The 20938-nt window shown below is 49.1% G+C and overlaps 5 protein-coding genes across 6 annotated transcripts; 2 read left to right on the top strand and 3 right to left on the bottom strand.

Moving 5' to 3' along the window:
• Window positions 1-236: 236 nt before the first annotated feature.
• On the bottom strand, window positions 237-3993 carry LOC112888045 (gibberellin 2-beta-dioxygenase 3-like). 2 transcript variants are annotated; one of them, XM_025954380.1, is made up of 4 exons: window positions 3548-3993; window positions 2836-3452; window positions 1759-2092; window positions 237-1304 (listed from the first exon to the last, which is right to left on the bottom strand). In XM_025954380.1, exons 2-4 carry the CDS (start codon window positions 3294-3296, stop codon window positions 1026-1028), a joined length of 1074 nt encoding a protein of 357 aa, XP_025810165.1. In that variant the 5' UTR covers window positions 3297-3452; window positions 3548-3993; the 3' UTR covers window positions 237-1025. The 2 variants fall into 2 exon arrangements, with proteins under 2 accessions (XP_025810165.1, XP_025810164.1); XM_025954379.1 differs by having other exon boundaries at window positions 2836-3993.
• Window positions 3994-4896: 903 nt separating this feature from the next.
• LOC112888039 (mannosyl-oligosaccharide 1,2-alpha-mannosidase MNS3) lies at window positions 4897-8669 on the bottom strand. Its single transcript, XM_025954371.1, has 6 exons — window positions 8405-8669; window positions 6564-7513; window positions 6161-6422; window positions 5810-6007; window positions 5533-5681; window positions 4897-5450 (listed from the first exon to the last, which is right to left on the bottom strand). Exons 1-6 carry the CDS (start codon window positions 8501-8503, stop codon window positions 5180-5182), a joined length of 1929 nt encoding a protein of 642 aa, XP_025810156.1. The 5' UTR covers window positions 8504-8669; the 3' UTR covers window positions 4897-5179.
• A 1726-nt stretch (window positions 8670-10395) lies between these two features.
• LOC112884564 (RING-H2 finger protein ATL40-like) lies at window positions 10396-11243 on the bottom strand. The gene has a single exon (XM_025949975.1). The coding sequence runs from the start codon at window positions 11241-11243 to the stop codon at window positions 10497-10499; it is 747 nt and encodes a 248-aa protein (XP_025805760.1). The 3' UTR covers window positions 10396-10496.
• A 1177-nt stretch (window positions 11244-12420) lies between these two features.
• LOC112888047 (nudix hydrolase 15, mitochondrial-like) lies at window positions 12421-15045 on the top strand. Its single transcript, XM_025954383.1, has 4 exons — window positions 12421-12820; window positions 12929-13071; window positions 14302-14421; window positions 14552-15045. Exons 1-4 carry the CDS (start codon window positions 12430-12432, stop codon window positions 14777-14779), a joined length of 882 nt encoding a protein of 293 aa, XP_025810168.1. The 5' UTR covers window positions 12421-12429; the 3' UTR covers window positions 14780-15045.
• A 622-nt stretch (window positions 15046-15667) lies between these two features.
• On the top strand, window positions 15668-16894 carry LOC112888049. Its single transcript, XM_025954385.1, has 2 exons — window positions 15668-16062; window positions 16165-16894. Exons 1-2 carry the CDS (start codon window positions 15944-15946, stop codon window positions 16286-16288), a joined length of 243 nt encoding a protein of 80 aa, XP_025810170.1. The 5' UTR covers window positions 15668-15943; the 3' UTR covers window positions 16289-16894.
• The last annotated feature ends 4044 nt before the right edge of the window (window positions 16895-20938 follow it).

Genomic DNA, 20938 nt, shown 5'->3' with positions numbered 1-20938 from the left:
TTTTCCTTTGGGTTTGATGTGGAAATTTACACATTTGCTACTTCAGAACTAATCGTGACATTTTTAGGCACTTAGCACACGCACACGGCCGCGTCCGTCTGACACACACCCCGCCTGTAAGACGCGGCGTTGAGATGTGTTGCGCCGTTTAGTGTTCGAGGAAAGGGCCTCGAGAAAAACAAATTATACATACTAGTGTAAATTGGAAAACGGACAAAAGAAAAGTAACACAAAAATGAAAAAGAAACAAAATGTGTAATAAATGGATAATCAAAATAAACAACCTCAAATATAATGAGAACGTAAAAGTACAACAAAATCTATATCAAAGAAAAACCGTCGCAGAAAAGAAAAATCTCCAATAGAGCGTTTGGCCCTGTGAGCTTTGAGATGGCTGGTACAGACTTTCAACCGTGACGACGCACGAGTATATTTGCCAGTAGATAATCAAAACGGAAAAAAGAGGCACAAATTGGGCCCAAATGAAAAGGAAGTGAAACACACGAAGAGAGCCCAAAAGCAAATATGGAGGCCCGGTAGAAGAAACCAATCCGTGGCCGAAGAGCCATAATAGATCCGTTGTACTTTTGTGTCTTGTGCGGCGAAATAGCTGTGGCCATTTCTGTGGCGACGCCGCTGACGTTGAATGTCTTGTGCGGTCTGCTGCTCTACCTCCGACCTCGCAACAGATGAGAAAGCCTAGAACAAGCATGGCTGGAGCAGCCGCCGCCGCCGCCGTGGCGCCTTGGGTGGCGCTCGTCGTCACCACCAATGTGTTTCAGGATTGCCGTGATTACTGTGCTGCACATTTCTATCACCTTCGTTACGCCACTCTGCCGTGTCACACGCTTGCCATCATGAACTCACTCATGGCTGGCCACTGGCCCGGCCTGGTTGCTCTCGATCGTGCCCACAAAAGCACAGGGGGGCACCAGTTGTGCACGCACGAAGCCACGGACCGTGTGAGCACGAAGCTATACGTACACAACCACACACAAAACAAAACATTTGCACGCTACGCTACGCTAGCTGGAGGCGGCGGCGGCGGCTGCCGGCGTGGTGTCGAACTCGAAGCGGCCGAGGCGGTTGTCGGCGAGCTTGGTCCGGTAGGCGGACGTCTTGTACTCCCTCCAGGTGAAGTCCCTGTACCGCCGGCGCCCACCCTCCCGGTCCAGCAGCCCCGGCAGCGGCGCCAGGCGCTCCCGCGGCGGCGGGCCCCCGAAGAAGATGACCGACACCCGCGGCCGCGCGCTGCTCACCATCACCCGGTGCCGCACGCTCCGGAACCGCCCGTTCGTCAGCACCTGTTTATTTGCAGGCACCAGCACGGATCACAATTCAGGTATTACGAGCGGATTAGATTACTGGAACAGTGACTGACTGAGAGGCAAATAGAATCCAAAATAAAAAAATGGTTGGTCGATCGGGACGGGATCGATCGCCACTTGGGCATGCATGCACACGTTTGCCTCGGACACGGATCAAAGGCAACAAGGAAGGGACATGTGAGCATCGCTGCCTGCGCGAGCCGTACGGAGACACAGAAAGACAGCCGCTTTCTTTCTTTTTTTTTCCTACAGCTAAAAAGAGCGACGACACGACGTGTCGGGGAGACACCCTTTCCACCCATGTAGTAGTAGTTGTAAATAAAGTGATGTCAAATCATGGCAGACTCGACAATATCTAATCTAATTGCGATGATTTTCAGAAGAAGAAAATAAAAGAAGATCAAATCGAAACAGTAATAGCAATCAGTACCTGGAGTGCGTCGCCGACGTTGACGAAGAAGGAGTCGGCGTCTGCGGGCACGGCGACCCAGGTGCCGTCCCGCAGCGAGATCTCGAGTCCTGCGGTGGCGTTGGAGCGGAGCAACGAGATGATCTGCGGGTCGGTGTGCTCGCCGAACCCCGTGAGCCGGCCGGGCTCCGGGCGCGGCGGGTAGTGGTTCACCCGCAGCATGGAGTCGCTGTCGCCGGCCAGCACCAGGCGGGCGAGCGCACCGGTGTCCTCCAGCCCCAGGCCCTCCGCCATCAGCTCCAGCACCGCGCACGTCATCCGCCGCACCGCCGCCACGTACTCGTCAAGAAGGTCCCTGCGCGTGTACACCACGGTCAGAAGCTCGCCGGAGTGGCGGAGTAGCGGCTGCACACGTGCACCCAGGTAGCCAACCAACCACACGTGACGCGAACTCCTAACGGCTGTGCCGGCAGGTGGCCATGCGACATCTCGTAGTCGCCCAGCCCAAAGTTTTTTTTTAAAAAAAGAAAAGCAGATGAAAAGAGGGTGATGGGATAAGAACAGTGACTAAGCAAGCGAGGGACGGCGATCATGGAGGTGGCCGGCCCAGCGGACACGTACGCCTGCCTTCCTCGCAGTCGCAGGAGATGGTGGCCTGGTGGTGCCATCGGCCATGTGATGCACGGGTGATGGCCGGTCGGTCAGGTGCATGCATCGCATGAGAGCTCGAGTGCTGTTTGGAAGTTCATTGCATTCCGATAGCTACCCATAGATCATTGATAGGACGCTAGATTGCACGATCTCCACAGGGGTTTTTGAATTTCTGGTGGGGCAGTGGAGAAAGATTCTGTGAACCTTTAGGCGCAATTCGGCACGTGCCGGTTTGTGCCTCACCTCTCCCAATCAAGCTCTCTGCTTTTTTTTTGTGCCATGCTACATGTTGAAATCTATGTAAAAATCATATTCCTTATTCCACATCTGGCTCACAAAAAATGCAGTGACAGCGCTCTTGCCCCTCTTGGCCAAAGCGAAAAATCAGCAATGCCGCCGCCAATGTCCAATTCGATTTACCGAGTACCAACTGACGAGGGAACTCACCGGAAGGAGCAGGGCGACGCCCCCGCTGGCGCAGCAGGCAATGGCGCGCCGGGAAACGCAGCTGGCGCCGCGGCGCCGGCGGCGTTGACGCCGAGCAGGAGGTACTCGACCCAGCCGAGGTCGCCGTTGCCGCCTATCCGCTTGCTGGCGTACCCGAACGGGCTGCCGCCCCCCGGCGCCGCGGCGGCCTTCTCCTTCTCCTGCTGCGGCAGCGCGAAGAAGGCGGCGGCCGCGGCCTCCACGCGCGCCAGGAGCGGTGCGGGCACGCCGTGGCCCGTCACCTTGAAGAACCCGTGCTCCTCGCACGCCCTGGCCACCGCGCGCGCCGCAGCCGCGCGCGCCCCGGCATTCGCCGCCGCCATGGCCAGGTCGACCTCCGGCACGGCGGCCAGCGGCGGCGCCGCGCGCTGCCCCGCCGGGAGCGCGATCTGCTCCAGCTCGCCCTTGGCAAGGACCACCATGGCTACAGTACAGGATCGCACGGACAGGATGCGCGCCGCAGAATGTACTGGAATCCCCGACGCTTGTGTGTGTGTATGTGTGTGTCTCTCCAAGAAGCAGAGGAGGATGGAATGGAAGCAGGGGGACGGTTTGGTTGAGCTCGAGAAGGGTGGCCTCTGTTTATATAGGCATGGGGAGAGCGGTCAGAGGCGTATGATACCTTGATGGTGCATGCGTGTGTATGACACTGTTTCAGATTTCCGACAGTCACCTGTTTGCGTACTCCAGATCACATGGGGGAGGAGCAGGAGCCGGATACAATGCACTGTTGTGATATCTTGCTTGCCGGATCAACACTGGACTTCTTAACTGTTTCTCGGACCAGTCCTAAATCCTGATCAGAGAGCACAGCAGGTTTACAATTACAATCAGGTGATCAAGTTTAAGGATAGCCCATCACGATCAGGCAGTCAATTTGGAAGGTTTCTCCAATGAATAGTGATCGATCTGGTGGAGGAAGAAAATGTTCCTGAGGCTTCATATCAACTGTAGCAGCGATCGGTTGGAGTTGGAGCCCCCAAGACCGAAAGCCATGTTTCAGCGACGCAAGGGCCACCCACGACCACCTCGAGAGAGAGCCCGGCGCTTGGACCTCGCCGGCAGGCAGCGGGTGGCAACCCCCGCCCGACGCCGCCGCGTGGCCGCTTATTCTCTACGAAACCCACGGGCGCCGCGGGAGGGAGGCGCCCACGCGGCCGCCCGCCCCGCCGGCCGCCGCCTGTCCCCCGGCCGCAGAGGAATCGGCTGGCGTGGCGCCAGTCAGACAGGTCGGCCAGGACGCGCGCCACCAACCCGGCAAGGACGCAGCGGGAGCTGGCGCCCGGGACAGCGAGGCCGCCCGTGCCGGTGCCCATGCCCGTGCCATGCCCCCCGCGTCGCGCCGTGCGTGGCGCGGGCGGAGGAATTGCGGCACGTTGCCGCGGGTATCGCGCGGTCGCGGCCAGGGTACCAGACCAGAACGGGCAGCGGGCGCGTGGGTCCGACGCGTCGCGCGGGGGATGTGCTGGGACGTGGCGTGGGCTGGCCGCGCCCGCCGCGCGTCGCGGTCGGCGCGGGTGGCGCTGCCGCGCTGGCGCGGGTGGACGCGCCGCCACCAGCAGCCTCCAGCGCGGCAGCAGCGGCGGCGGTACCGTCCGCTTTCCTTGCCACGGGCCACAGTCGCCCCAACGCAACGCAACCATATTGATGATGCTCCCTCCGCCCACTGTATTGTGCCCGGTTTCTGGGATTAGCTCCAAAGAAAATATCTGAGTTATACTGTGTAATTTCTTTTACAACATGCTTCACCAACGCAATTGCAAGTCCCACTGCTCGTGCACCAAGAGTGAAAAACAATCTGAATTGGAATCTGTTTGTTTCTCCTCCAGTTTGTGATGTCAGCTTGACAGGAGTTTTGACATACCTGACGTGCTTATCTCCCACGTCTCGATACACTGAATGGAAAAAAAAATACAAAATTGTTATCTCAGATTTGACATACCTGAACCATGGAGAAATGTTGGAACATCAACGGACAAGAAAGGATGGATGACACATAGTCATACAACTATAGACAAAATCTTGGTGTAACAGCCAACTGATTTTAACCGATTTCAAAATCTGAAGTTAGATTGTACAGAGTTTAAAAGTTGTATGGCCTTCCAATAAACACAATTGAAAAGCCAAAATCCTCAAAATCAAGCATGACTATTCCATGATCATGACTCTGCCTCCAAGAAAGATTCTTATGTCGCTTCAAGCTCATGTAAGGAATTCTCACTCCTCCGACTATGTTGTCAAGTATATTTCTCATGCATCTGTTACTTCTCTCATCATGATCATACAACAGTTATACACTTCTAAACTATACAGAATGTGATGCCTGCTCCACAGACCGCATGACTGGAAGAGGATGGGCCTCTGTATTGAATACATACTTATCTAGCGGAAGAGTATTGCTCTCATCAAACAGCAAATACAAATATTTCAATGTTTCTCCAAGGAAGAAAGTTTCCATTTTGTCTCTCCTATGAGGAGGTAGGCTCGTGACATCATCTAAGGAACTGTAACCACCCGAATCAACTTTTGTGTATTTCTCAAAAGCCTGAAAGATCTGCCAACCCCACTCCCTATACCTGTTTGTGGAAAAGGAATAAAAAGATGAGCAAACAGTGACATGATGCGATCTGAAAAGTAGCCAATTTCACAAAACCTTACTTGGGGTCCTCTGTAATTCTATGCAAAACAAATAGTGATTCCACAGTCTCTGGGCGTAAAAGATTGTGACGATCAAGTGGTTTTATTATAATATCATTGACATATTTGTTGCTTTTATTACCGCCATCAGGTCCCCCTTCTGCATTACCCTGTAGAAACCACGTGCCATTAGTGACTTGTATGCAAAATCAACATGTACATTTAAACATCAGAAAATAAAATGTAATATTGACTGAACTCAGCATTAGGATACCCACTAACCAAGAAAACCCCTTACCTCAATGTGGAAATAAGCTATTTCAGGAGCAAGGCCAGTAGAGGTGACAAAGTACATCTCAACACATGTTTTGGCAAGATCTTCAGCAAGCTGGAGATTTTCGATGTCTTCATCAGTCAACAATTTACTTTCAAGAGCTTTTTTCTTGGTGATACCTTTAGTTGCACCAAGGGCAAGGGTACCAGGAAGAAAACACACCTGCAAAATGAAGACATCCCATTGCTAGTTAAAGGAAGTCATGCAGAAAACAATAAAGGTCTCAAAAGCTTGCCCAGAGGGAAAAATCATTATAAGGATAAATGATTTCTCAATTGAGTGCAAGAGGATTGATGTTCAATGAGAGCTACATACCAGGTGATCCATTTTAGGACTAAAATCACCACTTCGTCCAAATGGAAGCTCCCCAACAAAGACCAACTCGTTTGGAACAGTTTTCCGAACAAGAAGATGCTTGACCCCTCTCATTGCTTCAGTATACATTTCAAACAGATACTTCAAACTACTGTCACGATTTTCCTCTTGCTGAATCCACACTTTTAGTAGATACTCATAGTAACTGTCACCACGAGATCCTAATCTAATATTCTCACCACTAAATTGACCAGAGGAGGGGCTGCACATGAAAACAAGAAAAAGAAAATAAAGATTTCCTCTAAAATTTGATGTCTTTGAATGCAGTACAATGGAATAGCATTAAGATGGAATGCAAAAGCAATTTAGTTGAAAAATATAGGAGGGTCGAAACAATGCATACTTAATGTAAATAGGCACCAGTCCCTCCACCTTTGGGAGTGTTCTCATATGCTCTAACACCTTCATTGCCTCCCTGTCATACTTTGGATCCCCTGATACTCTGCTGAGGTAACTGAACTCTAGTTGCAATGTTGAAGCCTCTGAGGTACTGCTTAAGCCATCTGGGGCTGCATGTGCAGTGCGGTCACGAAGAATAACATCGCTTAAAGGTATAGCTGTTGGGCTTGATGTAAAAGCCAACAATAACCTGTCTGCCAAATCCTTTGAAACTTCCAGAAGTCGCTCCGGATTAGCTTTTTTATATGATGCTGGTATCCCAGAGTCACCTGATCCTGCATGATCGTCACCACTCAAATGGTATGCACTAAGAAGCCCTCCCAAGACACGGATGGTAGTTTCAAATAAATTAACCTGCCCTTTCTCACTGATTCTTTTCATTAGGTTCTCCTCAATCCATTTTGATGCTTCAGAAACAACGTCATCAGCACCCATTATTATCGCAGTGTCCAAAGAATCCACAATTGTAGCACCTAAACCCCCTAGTCCATCAGTGCCCCTGTGGCTCAAAGGCATAAGCTCATCATAACCCATCGCATAATTCCGGTAACCAGACCATGCATGTTCAAATGCTTCTTTAACTTTCTTCTGCCTAGATGTCCACTCAGATGGAGACTGCTGAAGCAGAGAATTATTTTTGTAGATTTCATTTGGTGGGAGACGTGGGGGCAGCCTTGGTGGTTTTCTCCAAAATGTGCGAATATTGGGAGCTCTCCTGACATTGTTACTATGTACTTCTTTGCCATGTAGCTCACCAGGTACAGGACCCTCCGGGCTTTTGTGCAGAAATAAGTATAATAAGCCAGAAACCATCAACAGGCTCAAGAATTTACCAACAGTGAACTTTCCACAACGGTACTTGCTGCTGTTAGTAGCCAGGGACTGTACAAACATCTACATATGAGAATAAAAAAAAAATTAGAGAGAATACCAACTAACGATACCATAACAGTCTTGGTATGCAAGAAACGAAAAACAATTTATGCAAAGGGATGTTGCTTCATCATCTCTAAAGGATAGACAAAGATCAGTTTTTCTCAGACATGACAACTGTAGTACTGAAGTTCCCAAAAGTGAAGACAAACAGCAACCAAATTGAAAGTACCAAAACAAGCGTTACTACTATTTATAATATCCAAACGAGCGTTACAACTTAATAACATATTCCGAATTTTGGCGCCAAACATGCTCAAATATTGCAGATACATAAGGTAACATGATCTACAAATTCTTCAATCCATGACCTGAGACGGTCATCACATTTATTTCATTAGCTGTATCTACACCACAAGCAATGGACGAGGTACAAATGTTGAAGTACATGCGCGAGAAAGAGAAATTATATAAGACCATGCTAACTTCTTGAACCCTCAAGGTAAACCAAGCCACACGCTGACGCGCATACACAACCTCCTGATGAAAACAACCATTTGATCTAGGAGATGACCTCAAGCAGATCGAAACAACCTAGTGCAACAGCGCCACAGACATCTGAACAACCAACCAGAGGCAATTTCAACAGTGACTACCGCAGATCCAATGCCACGGAACCTTCATTCCAACCAAAGTCGCAAGTCGCGACACCTTCGACCTCCCCAACGACGCAACCAACCAATCGCACCAAATCACTCCTCACGACGAGTCAAGTCGCCGCTGCAATCGCCACGGAGATCAAGCTTCAGCCCCCAAGTAGAGCTACCTCTCTAGTCTAGGGCGGAAAAAAATCCTATTTTGGGGGTAAAACAATGGGGGGTCGGATCGCGAGGGGAGGCGCAGGCGCGGCACCTTGAGGCGGGAACGGTGGCGGAACTTGGCGTTGTTGTAGGCGCCGCCGGCGCCCACATCGCGCATCGAGTAGGGGAGGGGGGCCGAGCCGCCGCTCATCCGCGCGGGAGCGGGGTGGCGCCGGGGAGGGCCTTCTAGAAGCTTCTGGGAGGTGGCGGGGCCTGCCTGCGTCGCGCGCGAGATCCGGGTGGGGTGAGAGGGAGGAGCTTGACGCGGGGCAGACGGGGAGAGGGAGGAGGGAGAAGCGGGTGGGTTGGGTTCGATGTCCGCCTGTCCGGTCCGGTTCGCCGTTTCCGGTGTTGACTGTTTACTTCAACTTCCAACACGTCACATTCACAAATCTATCCTTTAGAACATATGTGACTGCTCCTATTTGTATCACTGCTCTTTAATGACGTATTTAACTAAAATGTCACTGTATATCTATATTTAGAATTAATTAGGTATTGTCGTATATTATTGGATATGTACAGAAGAGAGGAGAGGAAATTAGATCTGTACCATTAAAAATCTAAATTTTATAAAAGTACCATCAAAAGATTGAGTTTTAGAATTGCAGCATGAAAAGGTTGCTCCGTTAAGCGGACGTTAGCTGCTGATTGAAAAAGAAAAACTCACCCTAGGCTAACTCACGCACGCACCCTGGCCAAACATGGGGCAAATGCTGTTGGAAATGGGATTCGAGCGTAGTTGTTATGTTGCTGGAATGAGGGCCAACGGGCTCCCGAAATGGAGCCTGAGAGTACAAGTAACGTGAAGTTAACAAAGATGCTAAAAGACTATAACAGAACATTTTTTTATGGTACTTTTCCATAGCTCAAACTTTCAATGGTATTTTTCCCCCCTAAAGTTTGCATATTTTAGTGGTACAGATCCAATTTGTCCAGGTATCTCTTTCTTTTGTTATAAACGACCCAAATAGGATTGAATGATTCTATTTGAACTTATTGTCATTATAGTTATTTGTTGCAATGTGCAGGCACTCGATGTTTTCTAATTTTTTTTATTGCCCGAAGTCAACAAAAGTTGGATGCTGAGGAACCGATCAAGTCAGCGCCTAGCTTTGACTTAATGTTGCTTAATCTTGTATTCAAATACTAACAATAGCATACATAATTTTCTTTTCGTGAAATTGGCAACCGTAATGTGGTTAATTAACGAAATAGCTAATTATGCATTCTTACCAACTTTTTCTCCCATACTCCAGAAAATATATATAATGCATATATAAGAGCATTTCAAATTTTAGGTGCAAGCATAAGAAAATAAGCTTCCACTTTGAGATAAACTAGAAAATAAATAATTCAAAATGTTCAAGTGGATTCACTTTTGACATTATATCAGAAAAAAAATTACTTCTAACTATCGCATTTTAATTAAGAAAGCAATCATTTCGAAATTAGATCGAGAAACTTCCACTCATGGATGTGCAAATCCATCTTGATTTCTTGCAAATTTTCCATGATAATGTCTGCCCAACTCAAAATCCAACATATCATCAGGAAACATCTAAATATGTCTACTTAAATCCGAAGCCTTCATCAACTATACAAGTATAGTTTTCAAAGACCTAGCGATCTGCAGCGGAAGACTGGGACAACCTGTGATCTATCAATGTGACACATGCACCATTGTTGTGTTGGGACTGGATGCAGCATAACAGTACCCTTTTACTTGTGGCGATGAATGCTTATTTCAATGAGGTGCCGTGCGGCAACATTGAGACTCTTTCTCCAAGGTTCATTTTAGTGTCTTTTTTTTTCCGGCGAGGACATTTCAATGAACTTTTTTTAATAAGATGTTTCAATGAATTTAAGTGGAACAATTGAGATCATCATACGACACGAAATGCGACGTGAAAGTCTTGAGCTTCGTCTTTTTTAATCTCTTGATTTATTCTCACCACTTCACCCAGCAGAGCAGTGCTACGTGCAACATTTAGATAGCACACTACGTACATCCATCTATCCTCCAAGTTCTTCCAACCAAACCGTCTACTTCCCTAACCAGAAGAGAAAAAAAAAGAGGGAGAGAAAACAGCATAAAGCTACTCCTACATGTACCTCTGATCGATACACACTACTATAGAGGTCTACAGCTGCGCCTCCAGGTCCCTTTCCCCGTCGTCCAGCAGGCTGTCCTGCGGCGGCCAGGCCGCCGACGTGGACGCTCGAGACGTGCCGCCGGCCTCCTGCTCCTTGCCGCCGGCGCCTTCATCGGCCGGCCTTACGGCCACCGCCTCGGCGCGGCACACGGGGCATGTGGAGTGCTCCCTGAGCCACACGTCGACGCAGCCCCGGTGGAAGACGTGCATGCACAGGGGCAGCAGCCGCGCCGCGTCGCCCTCCGCCAGCGCGCCCAGGCACACCGCGCACTCGCGCTCCTCGGCCTCGTCCGCGGCCTCCTCCTTCCGGTACACGAACTCCGGCAGCGCGGCGATGGCGTCTGCGTCCAGCCCCGTGGACCGCTTCTTGTCCGGCTCCACCGCGGCGGCGGCCTCGGCCGCCGCGTCCCGGGTCGCGGAGCGCCGCACGAGGTACCACCGGATGGCGCACAGGATGAGCAGGATGGCGAGGAGGGAGCCGAAGCTGATGCCCAGGACGGCGATGTAGGAGGTGGTGGTGCAGCACGGGCGCGCGGGCGTGGCGGCGGCGGCGGCGGTGGCGGAGTCGTGGCGCGAGGCGTAGGGCGCGCCGACGGAGACGGCGACCGCGAAGCAGGACTTGTCCGCGGGGAGGCAGCCCGCGGCGCCGGGGGCGTGGGCGGCCGCTCCGGGAGAAGGAGAAGAAGACGGCAACGACGACGACGACGACGACGAGGACAGTGGTCGCGACGGCATTGCGGCCGGGCGGGCGCGTGGGGTCGTCAATAGGAGTCGGTGCATGCGCGGGCACAGGAGCTTTTGAAGGTGTTGGTTGCATGCCATGGCGAGTGTGGGTGGCGCGAGGGAAGTGCGGGGGGGAGCGAAGGGCTCTCTTGGTCTTGGGGTGGGGAGAGGAGAGGAGATACGCTCACCGCCACGGCGAGCCCATTTGACAAGAATAGCCTGCCTGCTCCTGCCGTGTGTACGTTTCAGTCTCTTTCTGCCTTTCTCCGGATTTTATTTCAGTTTTTTTTCATTTCACTGGTTTATTCACAGTCAGTCTCACTTGAGTTCCCTAGTACTTTCCAGTCCCCACTCGATCTCCGGTCGACCGAGAACATCGAAAACGTAAGCAGGCACCAACCAACTGTCCGAAATAGTTGATGGCAAGGTGATCAGTAGGAGGAAGACAAGAACACAAGAAAAAGAAAGAATATGACATGATTTTGAGTCTGTATGATAAAATGAAGTGGTCTAATAACAAAATTTCTACAATAAAATACCTTTCATGTATTCGCAGCTCTAGCTATTTCTAGAATTGGTTATGGGTACGGTGGCAATAGAATTTTTTAGAGTTGAAAATGTGTTAAATAACCCCTAAAATACTGCAACATTGCTTTAGCTTCAAGATCCATTGCCCGCTGAATAAAAATAGTGTGGTTTAAAACCTTTTGTGTTTAATTTAAAATAAAAATAAAATGGCTCAATGAAATAGCGCAAGGAACATGGGTTGTTTGCATACTATACATTAGAGGAGAAATCCAGTCAACTACATACTGAGCTAGACGAACTATTGAAGTCGTTCAGAGCTAGCTTCATGTGTTTACATATTTTTACATATTAATGTATGTTAATTGCATGTTTTTACAAGAATAGATTTTACACTAAAGTATCTTTTAGATCTAATATCAGTAGGATGATACGATTTTCTATACTTCATCTTGATAAAATAATACTTATAATTGAGTAGTAAAAAATGACTCGGTATTGATAGTTGCAGGGTCAAATAGACAAAAAAATAACATGGTTATGTGCATTAAGCGCTACTCCAGGGTGTAAATATAACTTTGTTTCCTTTTGACATTTTCGTTGGAAAATCCTTTTTGTTTTTTTAAAAGGAGCTACAGTAGATCGCTTCGATTGGACAGTGACCTTGACCCAAATGGCGGTGGGAAGGTCACAATCTTTGGGACGGCGGACGGCGGCGACACCTCCAACCCCACCTCGGTATCGCCACCGCCTCGCCGTTATCACCGTCACAGCCATGAGGCCTCTCCTTACCCGCCTCTTCACCTCCACGCACATTGCCATGGCCTCCTCCTTCTCTTCCTCTCCGTCTAGGCGGTTGGCCCGTCTCAGACGCCATCTCGCCTCCTCCTCTTCCGGCGAGCTCTCTTCAGTAGGCGCCCCTGCCGCCGCCGTCCCCGCGAAAAGCCCGCGTCCGGGCGCCTCCAAGGTCCACGCCGCGGTGCTCGTCTGCCTCTTCGAGGACCCCAGCAGCGGGCCGCGGGTCCTCCTCACCAAGCGCGCTTCCTCCCTCAACTCGCACTCCGGTAAGGGGACATTACGATTCTTGCCTTATTGGCTAAATCCGAAACATTTGCCGTTCCATGTTGGCCTATTCGGCCATTAGAGTTCTTGAATTTCTCGAGAATTGTCAGGGGAGGTGTCGTTACCCGGGGGGAAGGTGGACGAGGGGGACGCGGATGCAAAGGCCACGGCTTTGCGGGAGGCGGAGGAGGAGATTGGGCTGGACCCGGCCCTTGTCTCTGTTCTGACAGTTCTTGAGCCCTTCCTGTCCAAGGTAAGCAAAATTCTCGTTCTGCTACGAAACATAACCTATGCAACAACTGTTAGATTTTACCAACCACTTCTTGATGAAGAAACACGTAAGAGATCAGTAAGTAGTGCACTCTGTATAAATGCCGCACGTGAGTAGTAATTGCTGCAGCAACAGTTTACGGACACATCATTATATTGCATCTTCAAGTCCTGTCTCCTGTGGTTTGAGATGTGTGAGAGGCTGGGAACTAAATACCAGTTCTTCTGAACGAAGGGAGCAAAATAGCTTCAATGGGAACAATTTGAGTTCCTTCTCGCCAGAGGATGGCTGCTCTATTCATGGTTATTTTCCAGGTTTACTGTAAACTATCAATAACACAACTAGGGCCAATATGACAACCGTCGTTGTTAAATGCTTGACCGTGATGCCTTTAGAGACAATAACTCTAGATAAATATGTGTAATAATCTTATTGGTCGATTTTGATATATTCTGCCTGTTCAGTATCTTCTGGTCAATGTATTGCAAATCCTTTCTAGCCACATTGCTCAAGCCAAGCATTTTTCTATGATCAACTTCTGAGAATACATGCATGTCCACTGGGACAAAATGGTGATATTTATGCTCCAAAAATGAATTTTTGGGGAAACCTTGAGGAGAAAACCACATATTTGCTCACACCTGAACTTGGATCACTTGGGACCTAAAATATGCAAACTGAATTCTTACCTCCCAAAACCTTTTTTTTAGGCAAGAACCAAGGGGGACAAAAAGTGTGTATCTCTTGGCTCACTGGATTTTCAGGCTCTAAACCCTCTTTTACTTGATTCACATTTTCTTATAAGTGTTATTATGTTGATCAGAAATATTTAATGGAGGTTAATAAGAGCCTGAAAATTTGATGGAAGGTTCTGGTGGTAAATGTTATGAGTCTACCTGTTTAAATTGATGATAATCAGGGCTGGACAAATGGTTTTGGACACATAGCTATAAGAAATCCAGTACTCCCTCCATTCAAGAAAATATGATGTTAGGACAACCAAAATGAACTAAATCAGTTTATTTTGTCCGTATGGAATCGTAAAGGGAGAAACTTTCAGTCAAAGATTCAAAATCATGCATAAATCGCTCCATGAATATCAATCTGTTATACATCAATAGTTTCGTATATTTATGATGTAGAACATGCTTTCTACTGATTCAGTGGGAATGCAGATTGGCCAGAACTTATGCTTCAACCTTCTTTTTGCAGAATGGCCTCAATGTTGTTCCTGTAATTGGCATGGTTTCAGATAGAGCATTATTCAAGCCTGTCTTAAACAAAGCTGAAGTGGAGGACATCTTTGACGCACCGCTGGAGATGTTTCTAAAGGTAGTTGCTTCTCTACCATTCATCTTAATGTAACGATTCCATAAATGTTTCTTTTGGCCGGTTAGATTCTTCATATGATGTGAGTTTGAACATTGCATTGCTTAGTTTTCGACTTGTATTGCATCAACAGGACGACCACCGGAGAACAAGACAAATGAATTGGATGGGCATAGATATTCCTGTCCAGTTTTTCGACTACGAGGCAGACGGCAAAAAGTTTGTGATTTGGGGCCTAACCGCACACATATTGACTCGTGCAGCGGCAGTCGTTTTTCAGAGGCAACCATCGTTTGTGGAACTACCAAGACCCAAATATGCAAGCGCACCCATCGCCGGCACTGATGAGACCAAACCCTGATGTTTTTATGAATACACTGTCAGGGGTCGTTTGGTTCTCGTTTGGTTGTAGAATATCTTTCTTTCCCTCCACATGTTGGCGGGCAATATAGATGTGAATTGTATTTTCATGTATAGCAGACACCAAATGTTACTGGCACATTTGCCCCCATCTTATTTTGGGGCAATGACCACTTAGTGTAAGAGGAGGGTCACTGCACTTTGTGATAAAAGAATGTATCATAAACTCTAGAAAAATATGGCAATTTATTTTCCACGCTTCCTATATTTCTCCTGTGACCGAAAATATGGCAATTTATTTTACATGCTTCCTCTTCCACCAAGTGACCCTCCAGATCTAAGGGTTGTCTTTGTTTAGATCAACAGCTACACTTCCTTTTGCAGAACTGCTCTTATTTTCGTTGTTGAAACTGAAGCCTGCCGGTGCTAAATTACCAACTAGTAGTAGTTTACCTCACATCCGATGTGACAGTCACTAAAGGCCTGATTGATTTGGTTCCAAAATTTACCCTACCAAATCATGAGCAGGCTAAAATATTGGCATGCCAAATTTGTTTGTTAAAATATGGGCAAGAATAGTAATTGGTTAGATGCCAAAATGTGATAGCTAAAATTTTAACTATTGATTCGTTTGGTGCCAAAAATACAAGTATCATAAAAGGAAATTGGCACAAACAGTCAAAATGTGGACAAGGTAAACGTTGCCGATTACTAATTTTTATAAGTGAACCAAACGAATGTTAAAATTTATAGATTTATCCATAAATTGGCAGGACATGTTTTGGTACCCAACCAATCAAACCCTAAAAAATTATCCAAACAGACGGTGAGTCGTTTTGCCTGGCGGCTATGGCAATCAGTCAATGGAAAACGGGCGACCGTCCAGTTCGTTGACACGGAGGGTCCTCACTGAAAGCGACATGGAAGCAGATCCCTCCCTCACGCACGCAGCAGTTGGCACACTCAACAAGCCAAATCTCACCCAACCATATAGAATATTGCGAAAAGGGATGAGACCACCCTGGCAGATTTAGATTAGCATTAGAGAGGCCAGATCGCCATCCAAGAATCAATAGCAGGAATCGATCGCCTAACTAACCAAGCAAGCAAGCAAAGAGTCAGGGAGTGGGGAAAGCCGGAAAGGAAGAGCGACCGGCCGGCGGCGATGTGCTGCGGCGGCGGCGACGGCGGCGAGTGCCGGCCGCTGGGGTGGCTGCTGGGCCTGCCCTTCGCGCTGCTCGCCGTCCTCGTCTCCATCGTCGGCGCCATCATCTGGATCATCGGGTACGCGCCCTCCCTCCCTACTTGGTCGACGTCGACGGCTTTGTATGCTTGCTCTGGTTCCATGTATGTGAATTCTCACCTGAGGCCTTGGAGGTGGTGCAGGCTGCCCATCTCGTGCATCTGCCCGTGCTGCCTGTGCGTGACTCTGGTGCTGGAGGTGGCGGTGGAGCTCATCAAGGCGCCGCTGCATGTCATGACCTGGTTCACCTCCAAGATCCCCTGCTAGCCTTTCATGTCATGTGTTCCTTCCTTCATGTAAAAAAGATGACGGGGTCATGGCAGACCAGGATGATTTGTTTTTGTTATTGTGCAAATTGAGCTGTGAGCCTGTGACTACTGATGATCCATGTGCCTGTTCTTCTGTTTCCTCGTGGGTTGATTCGACTATGAGATGGAGTGATTTCTCGTGCCTGTTGCTTTCTGGAACACATGCACTCCAAGATGATTTTTTTCTTACTACTAGTATCTTTCATGGTGGTGAGCACAGTTCGTCCGTCGCCGATTCCATTTCCACCAAAATTCAGAGGCAGCAACATAGCCGATCAGTCACAGGTCGCTGTCGATGGCTCTGCCAACAATTATTCCTGCTGATCCAAGTGGGAATCCGGAGGGCGGTAGCTAGCTGGAGACGAATGAATTTGGGCAGCCTCCAACACCGGGCAGGGGATCTCAAACGCGTGTAGTAGCAGAAACAGAGCTGCAAGATGTAATTCCAGCGGCCTACCATGATATTCCTGTATGTGATGGCTCTTTTCAGTGTAATCTTTTTGGTAGTCTCGGTAAGGTGACAAATAATTCATGGGGAAGTGGAATTCCTCTGAGCTGCTTCTAATTCCTCAATAGTCAATACCTTCTAAAGAGTTTCATCCTCATGTACTTTATATGTGGCGTTTTGAAAAAAAAGAAAAAGAAAAACCTTCATATATGCCGTTACAAACTAGGCCTTGCACAACAATTGCATAATGGCATGATTTCAAAAGGGCTTGTTTTGGATTGACAAAAGGGCTTGTTTTGGATTGATTTAAATCTCATCCCAGTCTTCCGGCCCAGTTATTTGGACGGACCGACTCGCTTCGGCCTTGTCTTCTGGCCCAGTACAAGCACTGCATCATTTCTTGGCACATCATCACAAGGTGCTAACATGACAACATAATCAATAAAAAAATAAAACACCAATTGAGAGTAGTCTGACTGAGTGACCAATTCACCCTGTTCTATTCTATGCTTGTGCCGACGAGTGTACCAGCTTGGCCAAGCTTTATTCGCTCGACCGGTCTAATCCTGATGCTCACGATTCTCCGACCAATCACGCTCATTACGATCAAACTTTTGTTAAGCAGACTACTAACTGTCCCTCCATCGGATCCAGAAACTCATCTTCCCTCTTTTCTTTTCTTTTTCCCCAAAGATTCTTCCTTGCTTGTCATGATCACAAGATCAGGAGCCAAGCCACCAAACCACCTGTACATAACTTTGATCGATTGCTGTTCTCCAGTTGGGGCGACGCCTTTCCGGCGTCCACGGTGGCTTTCAGTTGCAGAGTTGAGGCGGCTTTGGCCAAAGGCTTATATTCCCTGTTCCAAGGACCTTTCAGTAGCCGCCACCTTATCAAGACAACAGTGTGGATGTACTACTACTAGTTGTATATTCAATCATTATATTATGGAAGGATAGCTGAATGAGCTCTAATCCTGCTGGTAAAGTGTGCATGAGCTATACTTGCAGGAGACCTGTGCAGACGAAAACTTGTTTATTGATCGATGTCTGAACCTGAATACCGGTGATGATGCTTTTCGAACTCCTGCATTCAGCAGCTGCAGGTTGCAGGATACATTAAGACATGCTGCCTCCGTAACGTCCAGTACAGTAGCTAGCTCTAAGCTCTCGTGCGGCACTGAACTACTGAAGCTGCTATACACAGTTGCAGGTTGTATCGATCCATCCACTCTCCTGAATAACTTGGCGAAGAATCAGATGAGTAGCTGGAAACCAGGTTCAGCAGACTGCAGATGATGTTGGAAACAATTGCTCCATGTGCAGGGAAATGCAGCCGTGATCATGAAGAGTGGAGCCCTCCCTCGGGACTGAAGCTGCATGTATGCCTACAGCTCACAGGGTGGACTCTGGCCTGTCGATCTCGTGCAGGAATCGACTTGGGTCTTGGAAGGTTGGCTGGCTACCGTGTCCGACTCTACCTCTGCAAAGGCAAAAGCGGAGCCGGAGAGCCGCCGGGACTGGTCCTGCATGCTCACCGGCGGCGGATCCGGCGGACGCGGAATAGTATACTACTCCATGAAACGTTTGCAAAGCATGTGTCCGTGCCTCCATGGCGGCTTCCAGTCCAGTGCTATACATGCATGCATGCAGGCTCTGTCCTGGAGCTGGAGGTGTCAGCGTCCAAGTTGGCTGCTCGGCAAGCCTACCCATAACCGATTCGTGCATGAACCTGCAATAGGAACCTAACCTTTGGATTCGATTGCTGGGTTGGGTTGCGTGGGGCTCTCGCCGTCAAGTGGCCGTGGCCGCACTGATTGGATGGATGGCGCGGTGGAGCCATGCAAACCGAGGACGATCCTCATCTCGGGGCTGACCAGACATTATTGTAGCTTTAGCTTCATTCTCGCTTAGCTGGAAGACGCACGTTCTTGGCAAGCAAGTGTGCGTGCGCGATGCATCATTATCCTTGTAATTACGAAAGATAAGACGTCTACCAGCTAACCAGCATCCTAGAGGCTAGAGGGGATCATCTTAGCATTATTTATTTTCTACAAAAAGGTCATGAGTGTTTGCGTAGGGAAAAAAATTGCAAAATTCATAATGGAGTATATTGCCTGCTTGTTAATTTTCGACAGAAGATTAGAGGTCAGAGCAGCGGACCTTGGAATTTGCAAGAAAACAATGGCTTGATTATTTCACCAATTTTGTAAGGGGCAAAGGCTATCTTGTTAACTTGATCTCGACCCGGATCGGTCCAACGACCGATCCGGAGTCCGTTACGCGCCCCGATCGGGGGCGCACAGCCAAGTCAATGGCGTGTGGGCCCCCGTCGCGCAGCGCCAAAATAAATAGGAGGTGGGGGCCGGGGCACGCGACACGAGGTTCGCCGCCGTGCCTGTAGCCCACCTAAAACCCTACCCGATCCGATCTAAGGGGGCGTTGAAGTGACGGGAAGCGCCGCCGCCTCTGCACCAAGCGCCGCCGCCTCTGCTCGACTTCACCGCCGGCCCCACTCCACCCTCGTCTTCGTCTACGGCTCGGGTTCTTCATCGTCATGGCAAGAAATGGCGATGCCGGCACATCAACCGGGGGTACGGCATCTTTTTCCCCCTCTCTCTCTCTGTTACCCTCTAAGTTAGACTCAAATGATACATTGTTTTTGGCTAATCACCGAGCTAACTCACGCTTAGTCGATCCCTAAACCTAACAATGGTATCAGTAAGCCTAACCAAGTGAAGTTAGGCTCGGGTAAGAAAGAAACAACAATTAGAAGGAGGGGATTTCAAATCAACCCGAGAGAAATTGCAAGGCAAGAAAGCAAAGATCGATTCAAACCCTTCGGGGTGAAAGAACCCACGCACCCCGAGCCAAACCCGCAAACCCTAACCCTAACCCTAACCCTAACCCTTACCCTAACCGGTCAAGCAAGAACGCTTACCTCGCCACCGGGAGCTCCCTGCTCCACGGGACAGCACCGCCGAGGCCCAGGAGCTCCGGCGCACCACCGCCGTCGATGGGCCGAGCCATCCCGAGCGTGCCGTCGCTCGCGGATCCCCACCGTGCCTCGCGCGCGGGCTAGCTAGCCACCTCGGGCCCACTCGACGGCGGCGCGCTCACGCACAGGCGAGCGCGCTCGCCGGCGAGGAGGCCCGCGGCGGCGCCGTCGCCTCGGTCGCCGTCGCGAGGAGGAGGCCGGAGAGGTTGGAGGGGAACGGAGAAATGAGTGAGCTAGGGTTACGGGAGAGGCGCTCGCGGGCGGGTTTTGATCCGCCGGGATCGACGCGCGACCGTCGATCGTGATCGGACGGTCGTGGTAAATCCGCGGGCGCACGGGCCGCTTTTGGCCCAGGCGGGGCGCGGCTTTCCCGGCCCAGGCCCAGGTTGCGGCCTGGTGCGCGGGTCAGCGCCCCGCGCGCGCGTTGACCGCGCTGGGCCGGGCTGCACTGGGCCGTTTTGGGCCACACACACACAGTGAATCTTCTTAAGTATTTTTCAGAACTTTTCTTTTGGACTTTTCCTTGTATGTTTTAATCTCTGTTTTAATTTTCACCAACGTGATAATTTCTATAGAGAGACAGTAAGTTAGAATGTTCTGAAAGTTAGCACAGTTTATTTTTTTTTCCGCTGCACATTTAATTAAGTTACATCCTTTAATTATTTTAGACCCAACGAGACATTATAATTAAAGGAGTCAGTTTTCAGTTTTTCTTCCGTTATAATATTGTTATTTTCTGACTAACGTTGATAATAGCAGTATTATAATTTTTTCAGTAAGTTTCCATGCATTTGTTCTAATTCTGCCCAACGGTGTTTTAGAAATAATGCAGCTAGATATTTGTATGTCTTAATATTGACCAACGTTGAATTAAGATATGCAATCCTTATTCTATAAAGCAGTTCTCACTTTTCTTGATTTAAATTTCAGGATCTAACGCAATGACCTTCATTAATGTTATACCGTCGTTGGATGGTTCCAACTACGGGATATGGGCTCAGAAGCTAGAAGTGGCTCTCGCACTCTCAGATATTGACCTAATTATCACCTCACCGTGTCCCGTCAGTCCTGGGGAACTGGTGAGGGAAGCGGATGAGAGTTTTGCCGATTGGCAAGCTCGCCAAAGAGAACATGCAAATGTTCAAATGAAGTATGATCTTGAGA

This window comes from Panicum hallii, chromosome 3, assembly GCF_002211085.1.
Source record: "Panicum hallii strain FIL2 chromosome 3, PHallii_v3.1, whole genome shotgun sequence".
In the NCBI taxonomy this organism is placed as follows: domain Eukaryota; kingdom Viridiplantae; phylum Streptophyta; class Magnoliopsida; order Poales; family Poaceae; genus Panicum; species Panicum hallii.
This window is presented reverse-complemented; position numbering and strand designations above follow the sequence as displayed.